Source organism: Pogona vitticeps, chromosome 5 (genome assembly GCF_051106095.1).
Source record: "Pogona vitticeps strain Pit_001003342236 chromosome 5, PviZW2.1, whole genome shotgun sequence".
Classification (NCBI taxonomy): Eukaryota; Metazoa; Chordata; class Lepidosauria; order Squamata; family Agamidae; genus Pogona; species Pogona vitticeps.
Window position 1 is genome coordinate 138,196,919 of NC_135787.1, and position 17,678 is coordinate 138,214,596.

At 41.0% G+C, this 17,678-nt stretch overlaps 1 protein-coding gene across 1 annotated transcript in view; it reads right to left on the reverse strand.

Moving 5' to 3' along the window:
- The window catches only part of YAF2 (YY1 associated factor 2), a 41,866-nt gene extending 24,791 nt beyond the window's left edge, over window positions 1–17,075 (reverse strand). Inside the window, exons 1-2 of the mRNA XM_073000472.2 lie at window positions 16,695–17,075; window positions 16,079–16,204 (exon numbers count right to left, since the gene is read on the reverse strand). Coding sequence (XP_072856573.1) covers window positions 16,079–16,204; window positions 16,695–16,720 — 152 coding nt within the window. The 5' untranslated portion in view covers window positions 16,721–17,075. The remainder of the gene's footprint in view (window positions 1–16,078; window positions 16,205–16,694) is intronic.
- Window positions 17,076–17,678: the final 603 nt, after the last annotated feature.

Here is a 17,678-nt window from a genome sequence, read left to right on the forward strand (position 1 = left end):
TCCAGTGAGTTGGTCTTCTTATGATGCCACTGTAGTACAGTACCCTTTATTTGGTTATTTTAGCTTGTAGTGAAACTCCACATTTAATATGCTTTACTTACCTTTCTGACAAGTCATGATATCTGTAAAACTCTTTTCCACTACATTTCAAATAAGTAAAATGTGTGTATACACTTTATGTAGTGTATAAAATGTGCATTAAAAGTCTGCACTCCTATATATAGCTGCTTTTCTGAGGGTGGTTTACTTTGCAGGAAACAAGTCCAGAATTTCAATGTACTTAATAAGCTTTATAAATGTTGTTGTTGTTTAGTCGTTAAGTCATGTCTGACACTTCGTGACTCCATGGACCAGAGTATGCCAAACCCTCCTGTCTTCCACTGCCTCCCGGAGTTGGGTCAAATTCATGTTGGTAGCTTCGATGACACTGTCCATCCATCTCATCCTCTGTCGTCCCCTTCTCCTGTGGCTTTCACACTTTTCCAACATCAGAGGCTTTTCCAGGTAGTCTTCTCTTCTTGTGAGATGGCCAAAGTATTGGGGCCTCAGCTTCAGGATCTGTCTTTCCAGTGAGATCTCAGGGTTGATTTCCTTCAAATGATAGATTTCTTCTCTTTACAGTCCAGGGAACTCTCAAGAGTCACCTCCAGCACCACAATTCAAATGCATCAATTCTTCGGTGATCGGCCTTCTTTATGGTCCAGCTCTCACTTCCATACATCATAAAAACCATAGCTTTGGCTATTCGGACTTTTGTTGACAAGGTGATCTCTCTGCTTTTTTACCTGTCTAGGTTTGTCATTACTTTCCCCCCCAAGAAGCAGGCGTCTTTTAATTTGGGGGCTGCTGTCCCCATCTGCAGTGATCAGGGACCCCAAGAAAGTAAAACCTGTTACTGCTTCCATATCTTCCCCTTCTATTTCCCAGGAGGTGATGGAACCAGTGACCATGATCTTAGTTTTTTTTTGATGATGAGATTCAGACCATTTTTGCCCTCTCCTCTTTCACCCTCATTACGAGGTTCTTTAATTCCTCCTGACTTTCTGGTATCATCTGCATATCTGAGGTTGTTATTTCTTCCAGCAGTCTTAATTACGGCTTGGGATTCATCCAGTCTGGCCTTTCGCATGATGTATTCTGCATATAAGTTAAATAAGCTGGAGGACAATATGCAGCCTTATTGTACTCCTTTCCCAATTTTGAACCAATCAGTTGTTTCATATCCTGTTCTAACTATTGCTTCCTGTCCCACATATAGATTATTCAGGAGATGGATAAGGTGGTCAGACACTCCCTTTTAAGAATTTGCCATAGTTTGCTGTGGTCCACACAGTCAAAGGCTTTTGCATAGTCAATGAAGCAGGAGTAGATGTTTTTCTGGAACTCTCTGGCTTCTTCCATAATCCAACGCATGTTAGCAATTTGGTCTCTAGTTCCTCTGCCCCTTCAAAATCCAGCTTGTACTTCTGGGAGTTCTTGGTCCAAGTACTGCTGAAGCCTACCTTGGAGGATTTTGAGCATAATCTTACTAGCATGTGAAATGAGTGCAATTGTATGGTAGTTGGAGCATTCTTTGGCACTGCCCTTCTTTGGGATTGGGATGCAGACTGATCTTTTCTAATCTTCTGGCCACTGCTGAGTTTTCCAAACTTGCTGGCATATTGAGTATAGCACCTGAACAGCATCATCTTTTAAGATTTTAAATAGTTCAGCTGGAATGTCATCACCTCCACGGGCCTTGTTATTAGCTGTGCTTTCTAAGGCCCACTTGACTTCACTCTCCAGGATGTCTGGCTCAAGGTCAGCACCCACACACACTATCTGGGTTGTCCGGGTGCTGCATGTGTTGCTCTCAAACTAACAGCCTATGGGCCAAGGTTTGACAGATTATCAGCATGCATACAACATTAAAAAATCACAATGTGCAATAGGATGCCAAGTTGAGTATCCCTTATCAAAAATACATGCGTAGAAATATTTTAAGTTTGTATAAATTACTTCGCTCGTATTACTTTGATATTTGCTTCCATTTACTAGAGTTCATCTTTATTTTTCAATAAAAAAGTGTTTGTATCATTGAAAGTTCTGTTATGTTTTTCTTTGAAGACAAAAGGTGATGGTTAATTCAGATAACTGTATAAGTTGTTTTTTTCTAAACTAAAACATCAGTATTCAGATTTAATTGCAGTGTTGGCACTTCGAAAGAAATAATTTGGTTTTGTGTCGCCGTTTGGGCACTCAGGCTCAAAAAGGTTTGCCACCACTGCTCTGTCCATTACTCCACACTGGGCATTCAAGCTAAGATCATACTTTCAAGGATCCTACCCAAATAAAAGCAGCTAGAAATTGGATATCAATCATTTGCTAGAATGGAGGAATCCAGTAAAGTTACCACTGCTTCCTTTACATCAGCTGAGATTCCAGTTTCTTGTGGAAAGGTATTTTAAATCTCCACCTATATGACCATCAGTATATGACAGTAAAGCCTTTGACAGTGTGGACCATTTTAAAAGAAATATGTGTGGCACTATATTTGATTGTGCTGATGAGTAACCAATAATCTGGGCAAGAGGCTAGTACTAGGACAGAGTATGGAGAAACAGAATGGCTTCTCATTGGCAAAGATGTGAGATGAGTGTATTTTGTCTGTCTGTTCAATCTACACAGTTCCTAGCTTACCCTTCAGGAAGAAGGGGATGATAAACCACTTCTGAATACTCTACACCTGAAAAACCCTGGTAAGGGTTACCATATCCCAGAACTGACAGCATGTAATTAGTGAATTTATCTGCTCAATCTAGATGTAAAACACAGCATATGAAAAGCTGGACTGGATTCAGGATGAATGTAAATTGTTGGAAGATGAATAATTTAAAATATGCGGATGACGCCATATTATAGGCAGAAAACAACTATTGCATGAAGTGAGTACTGATGAATGTGAAAGGGGAAAGTGTAATAGCAGGATTATAGCTGAGCATTAAAACTCAAAACACCTACACTATGGGGTCTGGCAGTATTATCTTGTTCCTTGCACATATCACAATCTACACTTAACTGTTAAGAAACATCCATAGACACTTTAGTTGCCATCAATGTACAGCTATCACTAAAGTAAATTTTTATATTTTGTATCAGATTCAGCTGACACCATAGATGTGCTAAATTGTTCAGCGAAGGCAGTGAGGAACAAAGTCCAAAAAAGTTCAATCCTAACTTAAATATTAGTGGATCGTTCACTAGTTGGTGTTCAATTGCTTTGAAAGCCACTATGCTTGCATTTAAAAATCAGATCTACAGGCCCTTCAGTAAATCTAAGTGCTTTTTATCAACTTCACGATACAGATACGCTGGCTATAGTTACTTATGCTCTGGCAGCCTCCAGGTTAGACTGTTAACTTCATTTTTTGTAGACATTATGGACAGTTCAAAACATCAGTGTTAGACCATTAACTGTGATGGTTGTTCATCTGGATTAGTTTATTTGTTTATATGTTTCATGTGTATGCCACCTTTCTCCCAGAATTGGGGCTCCATCTGCAGTCCAATACTGTAAAGTCCATTCTACTGCCGTATTTTGTTGCATATGTATATCTGGTCATATTTCCTGGAGTACCAGCTGGCATAGAATCTCTTGTTTACTACTCACATTAAGTGTTCCCAATGAAGTACACACAATGAGAGGCAGTAAGATTTCCACCACAATATGCTACTGAGATGAGAAGTCTATATACCATGTTTCCCCAAAAATAAGACAGGGTCTTATATTAATTTTTGCTTCAAAAAAACACATTAGGGCTTATTTTCAGGGAATTTTTCTCATGTACAACAATCTACATTTATTTAAATACAGTCATGTCATCTTCTTCTGCTTGCTGCACAATGGTGGAGGGTGGGGTTTCACTTAACTGGGGTTTATTTTGGGGTAGGGCTTATATTATGAGCATTCTGAAAAATCATACTACGGCTTATTTTCAAGTTAGGTCTTATTTTCAGGGAAAAGGGGTAATAGCCTAGATTACTACTAGCACGAAAAAAAAAGAAGAGCCCCCAATGCAGTATAGCTTTGTAGTTTCCCCAAGTTACTGTTGGTGTGATAATCAACCAAGCAACATTCATCTCTTGATGATAAGGTGGGATCAGCAGAAACTAGTAATCAACCAGAATACAGTATATGGGAAGTAGGGCTAGAACATGGGATTAATGAAAGGAATCTGAGATCTTGATTGGACCAAAATTATCCAGATTAGATTATTATCATTTCAACTGGTTGTTACTTCCTCTGAAAATAGGACCAAGAGTATTTGCCTCTCTGCTCCTAGCCCCTTCCTCTACAGAACAATGGCAAAAGATTGAACCTGAATCCCTTAGTTGTCTACAAAGCTTACTGGGAAGGCAGTGTCATATGTTTAATCTACCTGATACTACAAACATTTTATATCACAAAATTGCTTTTTCTCAAGTTAAGAAACTCCTCTATGGATTGGGTTAGGTTATTGCTATTAACACTTTTGCATTCAGATTCACTGTCCTTGGATGCATACTCCAAAACTAAGCTTTGTTTTGTGGAACTGATTCAGTGTCTCAACATGCACCCTTCTATGCAGTTTTGTTAATGATGCCTGAAGAATCCTTGATGTTGTCGCTACCTGTCCTTTGCATATCTTTTTTGCAAAAATCCTTCTCCTAGCTATAGATATAACTGTGTTGCATGGAATATTCTAATCATTTTCTTTGTGTGAGCCTTATTCCCACAGTGGAACATGAAGCATTTTACTGGGACAGCTGATGTTTCCAATGTGCATGTCACCTTGCCACTCAGCAGGGGAGTAGAGGAGGTGCTGTAATGAGAATGGAACTGGTTGCTTTCCTTTGTGGCTCCATTTGTCTACCTGATAAAATGGTGTTTGGTTTGTCAAACCACTGTTTGTAGAAAGCTATACTGTAAAGATTATGGCTACATATGCCAATTGCTTTTCTTTTAGGCCACAGTAATCCATCACAGGGAAGCTACTGTGATCTATTTCTAGCTCCCTGATTCTGTACTGTGTCTGAAGAAGGGAGGGATACAAAGTCACAGGGTCATTCAGCTGTTGCTGTGCATCTGGTGCTTTCCATGCATAGCTAATGTTGACATCATCATCACACGATGCTTTCATTGGTAGTGGTGTTACCAAGGTCCGTGTGAGACTGTCTGTCCATAATGCTAAATCAGTGCTTGTTTCTATGGCTACTGCTATGCTCTTGACTTTGCTGCAGGTTGAGGATGGGATTACAACTACAATATTGCCAGCATTACTGTTAGTGTAGCAACCCTCTACCTTAATGGGACCATGGGATCATACTGTCCAAAACTTTTTTAACAAGAAAACTACATTTCAATAAAGTACCAAGTGTATTTTTTAAACTTTTTATTTCATAAACTGAATTTGCATAACATACTTTTGCTTTATTAATCAGCATAATATTTAATAAATAGGTTCTTCCCCCTCATGGTTGTTGTGGGTTTTTCGGGCTTCTTGGCCGTGTTCTGAAGGTGGTTCTTCCTAACGTTTCGCCAGTCTCTGTGGCCGGCATCTTCAGAGGACAGTTTGCTGTCCTCTGAAGATTCCGGCCACAGAGACTGGTGAAACGTTAGGAAGAACCACCTTCAGAACACGGCCAAGAAGCCCGAAAAACCCACAACAACCATTAGATCCCAGCCGTGAAAGCCTTCGCGAATACATCTTCCCCCTCATTTTAAGAACTGAAGTATAAAGGCCTAGAATGCTTCTTGTGGAGATCAAAAAAGAGTTCATAAATCAGTGATGAACTCCAAGTGTTCAAAACATATTGACATTAAATAATATGTGAAGATGCTATTTACATATAGAATGTATCTATCAGTTTGTCTCAATTCAAATGTTTCAATTGCAAGAATTAATATACCCAGCTGAGAAAGCCCAGATCCCCTTAATTGGAACATAATTTAAAAGGTTTGCCTATTAAAACACTAATAAATGTGTAGCCCTCCAGATGTTGTTGGTCTACAGTTTCCAGTCTGAAGCAGAATACATGATGGAAGAGCACAGGACAACAACTGCAGAACCACAAATCCGTCTGCCTCCATCACTGGACTACTGGATTGCATCCTGCACAGTCAATGTGATGCAGTGCACCAACCCCCCCCCCCCCCAAAAAAAAAGGTTTTCAGATATCTCTATGGTGAGATGGAAGCCTGGTGCCTTATCTCTGTATTTCCATCTCTTCTGACCCTCTCCTCACCCCTGCTTCAGAGTGCAAGTGTTTGAACAAGGCTTAGTAACTAAGTGTTGAACCATCAAGGACAAGCTAGTCTGTGAAAGCCAGTATCATATTCAAAATCTATCTATCTATTTCAGGGTCATATCATATCAAACTGTTCATAATTTTATCTAAATGTATGAAGTTTCTCCTGCAGGCACTTCAATTTCTTTGGCGTGTACTCCTATTGAACATTAAGCTAAAACCAAATCTGTGCACGTTACATTTTCATAGTGAAATATCACTTTTGAAATGTGCATCTTAAATTGTAACTGTATGAAACATCTTTCAGCCATTTTCTAAGCAGAAAACACTCAACAAAAGAAAAGAGAATTATAGGTTTTATGCATCCAGTTCCACGATAAACCACTGGACCTTCTTAAACCTTCTGAAAACTGGCAGAATGACACAGATTAATTTTTCTGTCTTCTTAACTTTTTTTAAGGCTCACATTTAGAAAGCTATACGAAAAGAACCCTGAAGATGCCAAATTTAAAGATCCACAAGAGAACACTCTTGCATCTAAACATCAGATTCTCCTTTATATCTTGTCTCAGCTATTTTTTCTCCTGCATCAAGCCTCCTTTATACTGATATGAATTTACGCTCCCTTTGGTTTAATTCTACACACTAGGTAATGAGGAAGGATGAACAAAACCATTAAGAACTAGAAGACCCAGCAACCTCTGGTATAACCGGGGTTTAATGACTTCTGTGATTAACATTACAAAAGAAGAGTGAGAAAGGTCCTTCCCCAAACCAGGTGGGAAAACTAACATAATGTCCAACATCACAAGTCATGCCCTGTTCTTAGAGAATGTCAAGGCATCAGAGAATAGTACCCTAAACATCAGTTAATACCATAAAAACTCAGTTCATTGTGCAAAAATGTCTAGCTCATCTTCAGTCATAACTTTGCTAAAAAAATAGTTCATATAAACCTGGAACACTGGTGTCATCAGTATTTTATTTTATAAAGACATAAGAAACTAATAAGTGGTTATAGAAAACAACTTCAAAAATTACATCCACATTTTAAAAAGAACAATGATTTTACTCTCAGATGCACTATTCTCAACAACTGTACAATGCTTCTCGTGTTCTGTTAAAATCTTCCCAACTGGGAGAACATCAAAGCAGACATGAAAGAGACATTAGCAATTCATTGCTGAACTTTTTCTAAAGAGAGTGTGAGAAAATAAGTTTCTCAGAATTTCTTCTAATATCCTCCCATCGGATAATACACTATATGGAAAGCAATTTATTTTTGTGCCATCTTCCCCCTAGAGAGCAGGAGAGTCACAAAGATTTTCCACACTGCCCAATCTCTGCCAACTGTGGGAAAACATCAAAGGACACTGGAAGAGGCTGCACTATGGAATAGAGAGCTGCATCTTCCTCCATTACTCTGAATCTGGGAGAAAGACAGAAGTGCAAAATCAACTTGCCTGAGAGAATTGTCTTTCGTGTGTGATTTTTTAACACAAGTACACTAAGCTCCAAATCCAGTTACTAGTCCCAAGACTCTAGAGAACTGGTTCTTAACCTTGGGTTACTCAGGAGTTTTGGACTGCAACTCCCAGAAGCCTTCACCACCAGCTGTCCTGACTGGGGTTTCTGGGAGTTGCAGTTCAAAAGCATCTGAGTAACAAAGTTTAAGAACCACTGCTCTAGAGTAAGCGTATTGAATCAACTGCTGAATAGTAAGTCAATATTTCTGCCAATCCTACTGATTCAACGTGTCTACTCTAAATGGGACTGCAAATTAGATTCAGGCCAACTCCATTATAAATTCATACACATATAAAGATCCTAGTCATGCACAGCTAATCACAAAATTGCAACACTTTTGATTTTACCTGCTGAAAAGTGTCCATCACCCATCCTTAATGGAAACTCCTATTTGAAGTGTGCTTGCTTTGGGTACATGATAACGATGATGGCCTGCACTCAGGTAGGTGGAGGGATAGAGTAACAACCTAATCTCCATTAATATCCCTGCCCTGTATTACAAAAGGTGTAGATAAACCATTTCTAGTCTCTTGACCTCCACCGAGGGGACTGGAGGAAAGTTGCTCATTTTTTCTTCTTAAATAAGCAACCATCTTTTCATGAATTATTTGAAACACTAACGTAAATATAACTGAGCTTTTAAAATTCTGGGATGATTCCTTAAAGTATAACCTAAAAACAAATCAGAGCTAATAAAATGGTGTGACAAGTCTTCACTCCACTGAACTATTTATAGTTCTCCAGACTGCAACACTTCTTAACCTTCATAGCTACCTTTGCTGGCTATGGCTGATGAAGACTGCAGTCTGACAGTGTATGAAGGACCACATGTTTTCCATCCTTTGTTTTGTTAGTGTCTACATATATGTTTTTATGGCTAGTGAGGAATTGTGGTATTTATTCCAACGGAAGAGATCTTAAAAACCTACCTGCTTGTTGCTGTTTTTAAATAACAGGTACCTTATTTCTTGGCTTTAGAGAGCAGGATACATTTTTTTAAAAAACGCCAGTCAGATAAATAAAAGCCCTTCATTAAAATTTAAGTGCTCTAAATAGCTCTTTCCCTTCTATTAAAAAATTCTTACAATCTATCCATTCTCACCTCCCTCCCACCCACTGAGTTCAGTTGTAAGATCTGAAGCCCACTTGCAGAAGAATGCAAATTATTATATGCACCGATTCTTACTTTGACAGGGACCCAGAAAAAAAATATTTAAATTCCAAAAATTCAATTGAAGGATGCCTAACTAACATACACAGAAATGACTGTGTATTTACAGTCATTAACTTCTGTAAATCAAAGTTTCAAAGCTTTAATGCTCTGTAAAAATGCTAAAATTTAATCTTCTTGGATCCACAAAAGACTTAATTTTATATTAAGCCACAGGAAAAATGGCAACCTTTTGAAATAATTTCCTGTAACAATTACCATTTTTCCTCTACACATATATACCATCTCTTAACACTAACAAAAAAATAGTATAGATAAAGAGTTAACTAAATATATGTCTCAGTCTACAATGACTAGCGTCTTCTTCAGGTTCCACAGTGTAAATTAGATGTATATTCTAGCTTCACTGAATGTATTCACCAAACAACAGGATGTTCATCCAGATACGCAGCACATCAACATTTTAGATATACATGTTGCTTTCTTCTAGAGTTGTCTTTTAGAGGTTCTAGAACCATCTGAATGATTAATATTGCCATATATAAAGGGGCATTCCCACTTTGACATCCTCAAAAGTATGAGATTACCTCCCCTACTACAGTCAATGGTCTGCTTGCTGGGGATTGTGTGAGTGGTAGTCCAATGCTTTTGGGGTGGCATTGTCAGGAAAAGCTCAAGTATAGCATTCCAGATTTTTTTTCTTTAAGAACATAAGAAAAACTCTGCCAGATCATACCAATTATCTACTAAACTCACCATCCTGTTTTCAACCAATGAAGGCTATAATGAAAGACTGTTAGAAATACTTATTGCTCCATCAGATTCTTCTCTTAACTGTTACCTGGCAGCAACCATTCCATCAGGCTGCAGCAAAGATGAGAAACAGGCATTGCTGAAAGACTAGCTCCATCAGACCCCTCCTTTTCCCTGAACAGTTTCCATTCTAGTCGGCAATTATAAAGGGTATTATTTCTCTTTAACAATTGATTCCTGAATTTGCTTTCCATCCTACCTTTTTTCCCTTTTATGCGATATCTTTTAGACTTTAAGTTCATGTTTGTCTCGGCAAACAAAACAGGAGTTTGACTTGTTTTTTTTTCTGTAAAAAGCTGCTTTCAATGCTTTTCAGCTAGAAAGGATAAATGCTGCTTTAAATAGAAAGACAATATTGCTGTACTATAAATGTATTTGGTGAAAATATGGAGTTACTTGATTTAATCCACACATATCTGTCCTGCACACTAGAACAGGAAAAACATATAGACACATCATTAGCAAACACACACATCTGTTAATGAATACATAATAATCTGAAGCTGTGCATTTCTGAGGACAGAATTGCTAATGTTTCTCAATTTTGAAGATTTAATAGATTGTCACGTAGTATTGTGGAATATTTGGGCAGAGGTTTTATGATGCAAAGCAATGCCATTTGGGAACCATCTGAGACTATCTCTTCCACACAGAAAGCATTTATCCTCAAAAGCACAACAGCAAGGGAATTTGTTCATTGTACCACCTAGCAGTTACGACACCATACTTTTTACAGAATACCGATCTCACATTCAATCCCCAAATTTGTTTTCAGTCCTGCAAAATCTATTTACATTTGGTCTGATTTGAATGGACAATGTGTAATGTCCTTGAAGTGTAAATTTAGAAAAGGCTGTCAACATAGCTGCTAAAGACCTGATATAACAATTCTATACAGACTCACTTGAGAGCTGTACATGGCTAGAGGGTAATTGCCTGAATATATATGCATGTAAGCAAGATGGATAGATATAGATATGAAAGCAAATCAAATTTTCTTATATCAGAACATTTAAATGTTTTGCTTGTCTCTGAGGTTACCCCTTTAAAGTTATAGGAAAGAATGGGTATACATAATCTTCCTGGTATTTCCCCACCACTATGAATCAATGGGACTTATGCAAGTTTTGATTTGACAAAGCTCAATTCATTCTACTTTTTTTGGACTAAAATAGGATTTATCCCTTCATGTTTAACAACAATAATATAATCTCTAATTACCAAATACCTGGAACAAAAGCAAAGACAAGCCCATATATTAATATGCTGCTTCCAAGGTTTCAGACGTGTATTGGAAATGGCATGCTGAACTGCACAGACCTTGATCTACTCTAGCAAGGCGGCTCTTTAAAATCTGTTACATTCATATACAGTATTTTAATTCTGTCATTATGCAGCTGAATACAATCAATAGTAATAAGGAAATACTAGAGAAGTACCAGGCCGTGGCAGACAGGGGAAAGACCATGGTACCACATCTGCTCTATTTTTATATTTAGCACAATCTTCTATCAGCTTGCTGGATAGCTCAGTGGTTTAGGTATCTGGCTGTGGAGTCAGAGGTTGGGAGTCTGATTCCCTGCTGTGCCTCCTGGAAGGTGAGTCAGCCTGTGTAGCAGTGGGCAAGCTACACAATCCCAGAGTGCCCCCAAAAGAAGAGAATGGTAAACAACTTTTCAGAGCTTTCTCTGCCTTGTATACTCAGAAAAGGATCACCATAAGTCAGAATTGACTTGACAGCACATGATCATCATTATTAGCACAATCACCTGCCTCTTATGATACCAGTGAAAAATACTAAATTTAGGCAAACTGAGAATGAATATAGGTTAGAAAGAGCTCACTAAATGAAATTTTAATGAAACACAGGTTTCCTGAATAACTAAACTACAAGGAAAACAGGTAAATAAACAAGGTGTATAGTATCACTAAGACTAAGAGAACATACAAACATTGATGAAAGTCAGTTAGCTAAATCTGGATTCTACTGAATTTAATAAACTTCAATTAACAAATTTAACTGAACAGAATATTCAGCACAGAATTGTACAAAATGGAAGAATTTTCTTGTTAAAAAAACTCTAATCTCTATTTATATCGGAAATTATTTAGACAGAAAATAATAAGAGGATATAATCACATGACCTCTTACTGCAGCGTAACACTTGTCAAACTTCATGAAATATATACAGGATAAAGATCTTAGAACTGTAGAGCTGGAAGGGACTCTATGGATCACTGACTTCAAGCCCCTGTCGAGGAGGCACAGTGGGGAACTGAACTCCCAACCTCTGGCTCTGCAGCCAGATACTTAAACCACTTGTATACCTAAACCATTTTTATCGAGATACAGATTGACAATCTGCAGAACAAATATTTCATTCACAAATTCCAATGCCCCTTTCCATTTGGATTCCTGAGGTAACACTTTGGTCTTTTGGGAATTGGTGGGTGATGTTTTATAGTGCAGTTCTCTGACCGACACTCAACAGAATATGTCATCTACAGCTTTAGAGTTAGGTGTTATCATCGAGCTGTAATTCGTTAACTAAGCACTGAGTGCTGTGCCACTTTACCTTTTTAAGCCCATGCCCACTTTTGATAAAGACAAAAAAGTCATAACTGCTTTCAGTACTGCCCCCCCCTCGAAAACTGTTCAAAATTTGAAATATCATGACCAAAAATACCACCCCAAACAAATCAATTTGGAAATTTATGGAAAATTATTTTTACTCAATTAAAACCCACACTTACGCATCATGCCATGATGGAATCAGTTGTACATTAAGAAAACCATAGATTCATAATATTCTCTCAATAACGTTTTCCAATTTCCTAAAAAGTACAGAATCTTTTTCTTTTTCTTTTCTTTTTCTTTTTCTTTTTTTGGTCAGACTGCCCATATCTGAAATTCTAACATGCAACCCTAGTTGAGAATCAATGATCTGTGGTTGCAGCCTTTTTTTAAAAAAAAAATCTATGTACTATGGTCAAATGAATGGAGTTAACCAAGTTAAAGCTGACTCCAGACAAAATGGGGTGAATCTGAGAAAAACTGCCAGGTTTTGGAAGCGTTTATTATGCCTGTAAGAGATGAAACCTCAGCAGGTTTTGAGGCCAGAATCCTTCTCAACACTGTCTTTTTTAACAAACAGGCAGTAGCTGGTCATCAAGAGTACATTTCAAAATCTTCATAGGCACCCACCTCTTGGAGAATATGGGCATACATATGCTGAACTATGCTCTTATTAGCTTTAGGATTGACTGCTACAATGTGCTTTATGACTGGATTACCCTGGACATTATTTAGCAGCTGTGCAAAATACTAACATCTGCCTCCTAGTGCATTTGAAACCATTCATAACTAACAGAGATTTTCAAATTTTTCTGACTTACAAATATTATAATTCTCCATTCAAGGATTTCTACCTGTCTTGTAGGCACCTTTCAAACACCTCAGTTTGATGCATCTCTGAGAAAGGTCTACACTAGAACGCTTTGAGGCTTAGCTAGGCCAAGCTCCACCCAAGCTTCCTGTTCCTGCTCCTGTGCTAACTGGGAGCTTTCTTTCTAAGCAAAGTGCTCAGCCTAGCTTAAACCTCAAAGCCTTCTAATTTCTACTTTTCCTCTGGGAGCATCACATTGAAAAGTGCCTGTAAGACAAGCAGAATTCACAGAATGGAGAATTATGGTATTTGTAATCCAGAAAACCCTAATCTCTAATAACTAACGTTTGTAGGACCTCTACCCGCTTCAATTTTGTTTTCTGTCATGTACAAGATACATTTGGGGCTCAAGATCTAGAGAAACATATTCACTTCTATCAAACCATAAGCCTCCTACACTCAATGTAACATTCACATGTATTAGGTAAATAAAAACTCAATGATCTATGTACTTGCTCCAATGAAGTCCTTGGTACTTGGCAAATATATATTTGTACCAAGGACTCCAAGCACAATTTAGTACCCCAGCATTTCTCCCTCCCATATTAGTGCATAACAGACTCTTATTTCTTGATCATACAGAATTTTCCATGCACTTAAATGGATCTCTCCTATAACAGGTGTAATAAATGTTTTTCATTATCAATAAATGGCACAAAAACATTTCTCTTGGTTAAAAATCACCATCAAAAGCCAAGTGTATATGAAAATGCTATGAATATGAAATCTGATACCGTTTGGTAAGCTAAGAAAAATAAATTACAATAGGCCTCACAGAAGTCAGCATTACTACCAATGACTGGGAATCAGAAAGTGGATTTAGATGCACAGGCTAAAATCTTGTTGCAACAAGTTGCTGCTTAAGGCTGATAACATCACCATCCGCTATGATTATTCAGAAATAAAAAATATCTGATCCCACCTGTCCTGAGTCCTAAGGCTCTCAGAAGCTGCCTTCCATCATGGAGAAGCTGTTGGGGGCCATAGGATGGGTGTAAAGTCTTGAATTTTCTAAAATAGCTACTGCTGTGCTGATTTTATGGTTAGTTTTGGGAATTTATAGACTCCCTCATCCTGTGGTCTCCAATAACTTCTTCACAACAAAAAAGATCCAATGGGAGCCTTCAGACCTTCAGGGGAGAATCAGATTTTTTGTATTTAAATAAAACGGCAATGGCTCATGACATCATCAACTTTGTGCGGTGTAAGTTACAGAACAGGATTTCAGGCACTGATTCACTAATATCTCCAAATCACACACTTTATTCATGTAAATAGTTGCCGGTTGAAATAAAGTACTGCAGTAAATTACAGTATTGAGAACAAAACCTTATTTTCAATTCTATATGGCCCTGTCTAACAGCTGATGAAGTGGTCCTCTATTCAGAACCTTGCACTACAATTCAAGATACTGAGGCAGGTAAGAAAAAAAGCAGGTTTGTCCATATTTATTATTAATTAATTTCCTATGCCACAATTCCCCCAGTATAAGGAGCTAAGGCTGCTTACCAATGATTAGAAAAGAGATAAAAATAAATATTAAGTAACATTTAAAAAAAAACTCTAATTAAACATTTATTGGTTTGAAGGTGAGGATGAAGTGTGAGAAGTGAGAGGAAAAAGTGGTTCACAAACCTTCCAGGTAACCACTGGGAGCTAAGAACAGTGCATTTTAGCACTATTAACTTCTTAGTTCCTCCCCTCAACAGCCCATGCCAAGAGCTGCTACTCAGTCAGCAACATTATGTTTCTAGAGGGCTAACTGATGTATCTTAAAGCTCCAGAAAGTTACTAGTAGCTATATTTTTTCCTTTCCTCCTGCACCTTGTGGATTTCAACAGCTAATCCCCTTGGCAGTCCCCACACCCCAATACTAATTGATAGATCACTCTAAAAGAAAGGTCCTTCTTCTCTCCCTCACACACATTCCATTAAGCAAGGATGGGTACCTTTTTCTGAAAGGGAAAGTAGCAGTCAACAAGTTCCTGATTTAACGAAGTAATAGCAAGAACAATGCAGACAAATTCATTTGAGAAACACTTTAATCATCTCTCACTTTATTATAATCCACCTCTGTATATAATTTTAAAAATAACTGTAAGTTAATTAATTGGGAAGTACTGTGAAAGTGTAAGTAAGGGTGTCCACTGTCTCAAAACCAGCATCAATATCCTGAGCCATTTCTGCACTTCCTTCAGCAAAAGTCAAACAATGATTCTTTTCTTCATGGTAAATATAAATGGCCACGATTAGATTTGATCAGCTGAAGCGTGCCAAGATACTGTGAATGTCGTATTTCATTAGCAATATGCATGCCTTTTTAAAATGCACCCAACACTTCAGATAACTGTGTTATGTGATTACAGCAAAGCCAAATCGAAAAGGTTTTTAGCTTCTCATGCTACTCTCTTTCTAGCCCAAGTGACGGGCAATGTGAACCACGTCATTTAGAGGCTGTTTACCGATGTACACATTTCAAGTTCGCCGAAAATAAATGCTTCTTCGGCTGGCGAAGAGTCTTCATTGGGGCAAAAGGGGAAAGGAGAAAGAGAAGGAAAGCAGCGGCGACAGCTGCTGCCTGCACTAAATCCCTTCCCTTCTGTCACCCTCCCCTGAGGAGGGAGGGCAAGAAATAATCATCCTGCCCTGGTGGCTCTCATGGTGGCTCGTCTCGTCTTCCTAGCGGCCCTCCCGGCCGCTTTTCCGAGGCAGCTTTCTCGTCCTTTGGCCGCCCCCGCCCCCGCCCCGCCGCGGCCAGCTCGCCCGTTCCCACCCGCTCCCCCTCGGCTGACGGGCTCGTCGGGTGTCCGGGTCGGTCCAGGCCTCTCGCTCGCTCGCTCGCTCACTCACTCACCGGGTGGAGGTGCCCTTCCTCACATCGCACATCATGCACTTGAAGGCCTCGGCGCTGTTCCGGAAGGTGCACACGCTGCAGTCCCAATAGCCCTCGTCGGAGGAGGGTTTCGGCTGCCGCTTCGGCCTGAAGGGCCCCCCACCCCACAAAATGGGGGAGAGGAGGAGGAGGGGGAGAGAAAAGAGGAAAGGCACCGGGAGGGTTAGAAGACGAAGCAAGACATCGCCGCGGCCGCTCGCTCACTCTCGGGCTCTCGCCTTCCTCCTTCCTCCGAGGCCTCCTCGCTGCGCCCCAGAAGCTGCTGCCGCCGCTCGCCCCCCATTACCTCGCCCCCCTTTTTTCCCCTCCTCCTCCTCCTCCTCCTCCTCCCCCGCCATCGCTCCGGCTACAGTGGGGGGCGCCAAAGGCTTCGGCAGCGGCGGCGAGAGCGCAGACAGAGGGAGAAGCCGGAGCCCCCTCGGTGCCCGCCGCCTTTTCCTTTTTTATGTACTCCCCCACCCCCGGCGCCCCCTCCCTCCCTGCCTCCCTTCCCTCCCTGCCCGTTCAACGCCGGCCTGGCTGAGGAGGCCCTTTTCCTTCCCTTTCCCGGCCCCGCTTGCCGTGCCTCCCGCCTCACCTGGTGGGGCTCTTCTTGTCTCCCATGCCGGCTCCAGACGCGTCTCCAGCCCGGCGCGGCCCTTTGTGTATTTGTCAATAAGGAGGAGCGAGCGGAGAGAGGCGGGCGGGCGGGCGGGCGAGCGGGGTGGCGGGGGGGGGGGAGAGAGAGAGAGCAGGCTCGCTGAGCCGACGGACCCAAAGAAAGGGAGCAGCGAGAAGACGGGGAGGAGGAGGAGGAGGTGGAGCCGGAGCGGGAGCCGCCGCCGCCGCCGCCGCCGCGAACAGCAACAACCACGACCCCGTACCGGGTCTGCGGGCTGCTGTTTTTCTTTTGCGGCCGCCGCCGCTTCCACCGCCCGCTGTCGGGGGGAACTCCTGCCGCCCCCGCCGGCTCCCCCCCTCCCTGCCTCCCGCTTTCTTGTCCCTCACGTGTCCCCCGGTCGCCAACCAGCGGCAACCCGCAGCCAGGCCAAGGCCGAAGCGCCCCAGACGGTGGCGGTGGCGGCGGCGGCGACGCGGAAGAGGCTCGCTCGGGCGTCAGCAAAGCGGAGCGGGATGACAAGCAGGAAATGGAGCTGGAGGGAGACGCCGAAGCGCCCGCCTGTCGTCCGAGCGAGCGGGGCGCCTCGCTCCAAAATGTCCGGATGGGGCGCGACGCCTCCCCACCCCCCTCCTCCTATAGTCCCGAGTCACCTATAAAACCCCTCCCCCTTTCCTTGCCCCCCAACTCGGAAATCCTAATCTTTTTTTTTCATGTGGTGTCTTTTTATCGCCAAATATGCCCCCCTCGCTGCTCGCGGCGCTTTGGAGGGAGGGTTCCCACGCAAACCAGAAAGGAGACCCAAGCTGGTGCCGTTGGATTCCCGTGTGAATCCGACGTAACTAATGACCACCATCTTTTCCCCTTGTTCATTCCGGAGATCAGCATCCTGGCTTCATCTGTTTTAGTTCAGCACCTAAGCGGCTTGCAAATACAGTACGCTTCTTTATCGTGTAGAACGAT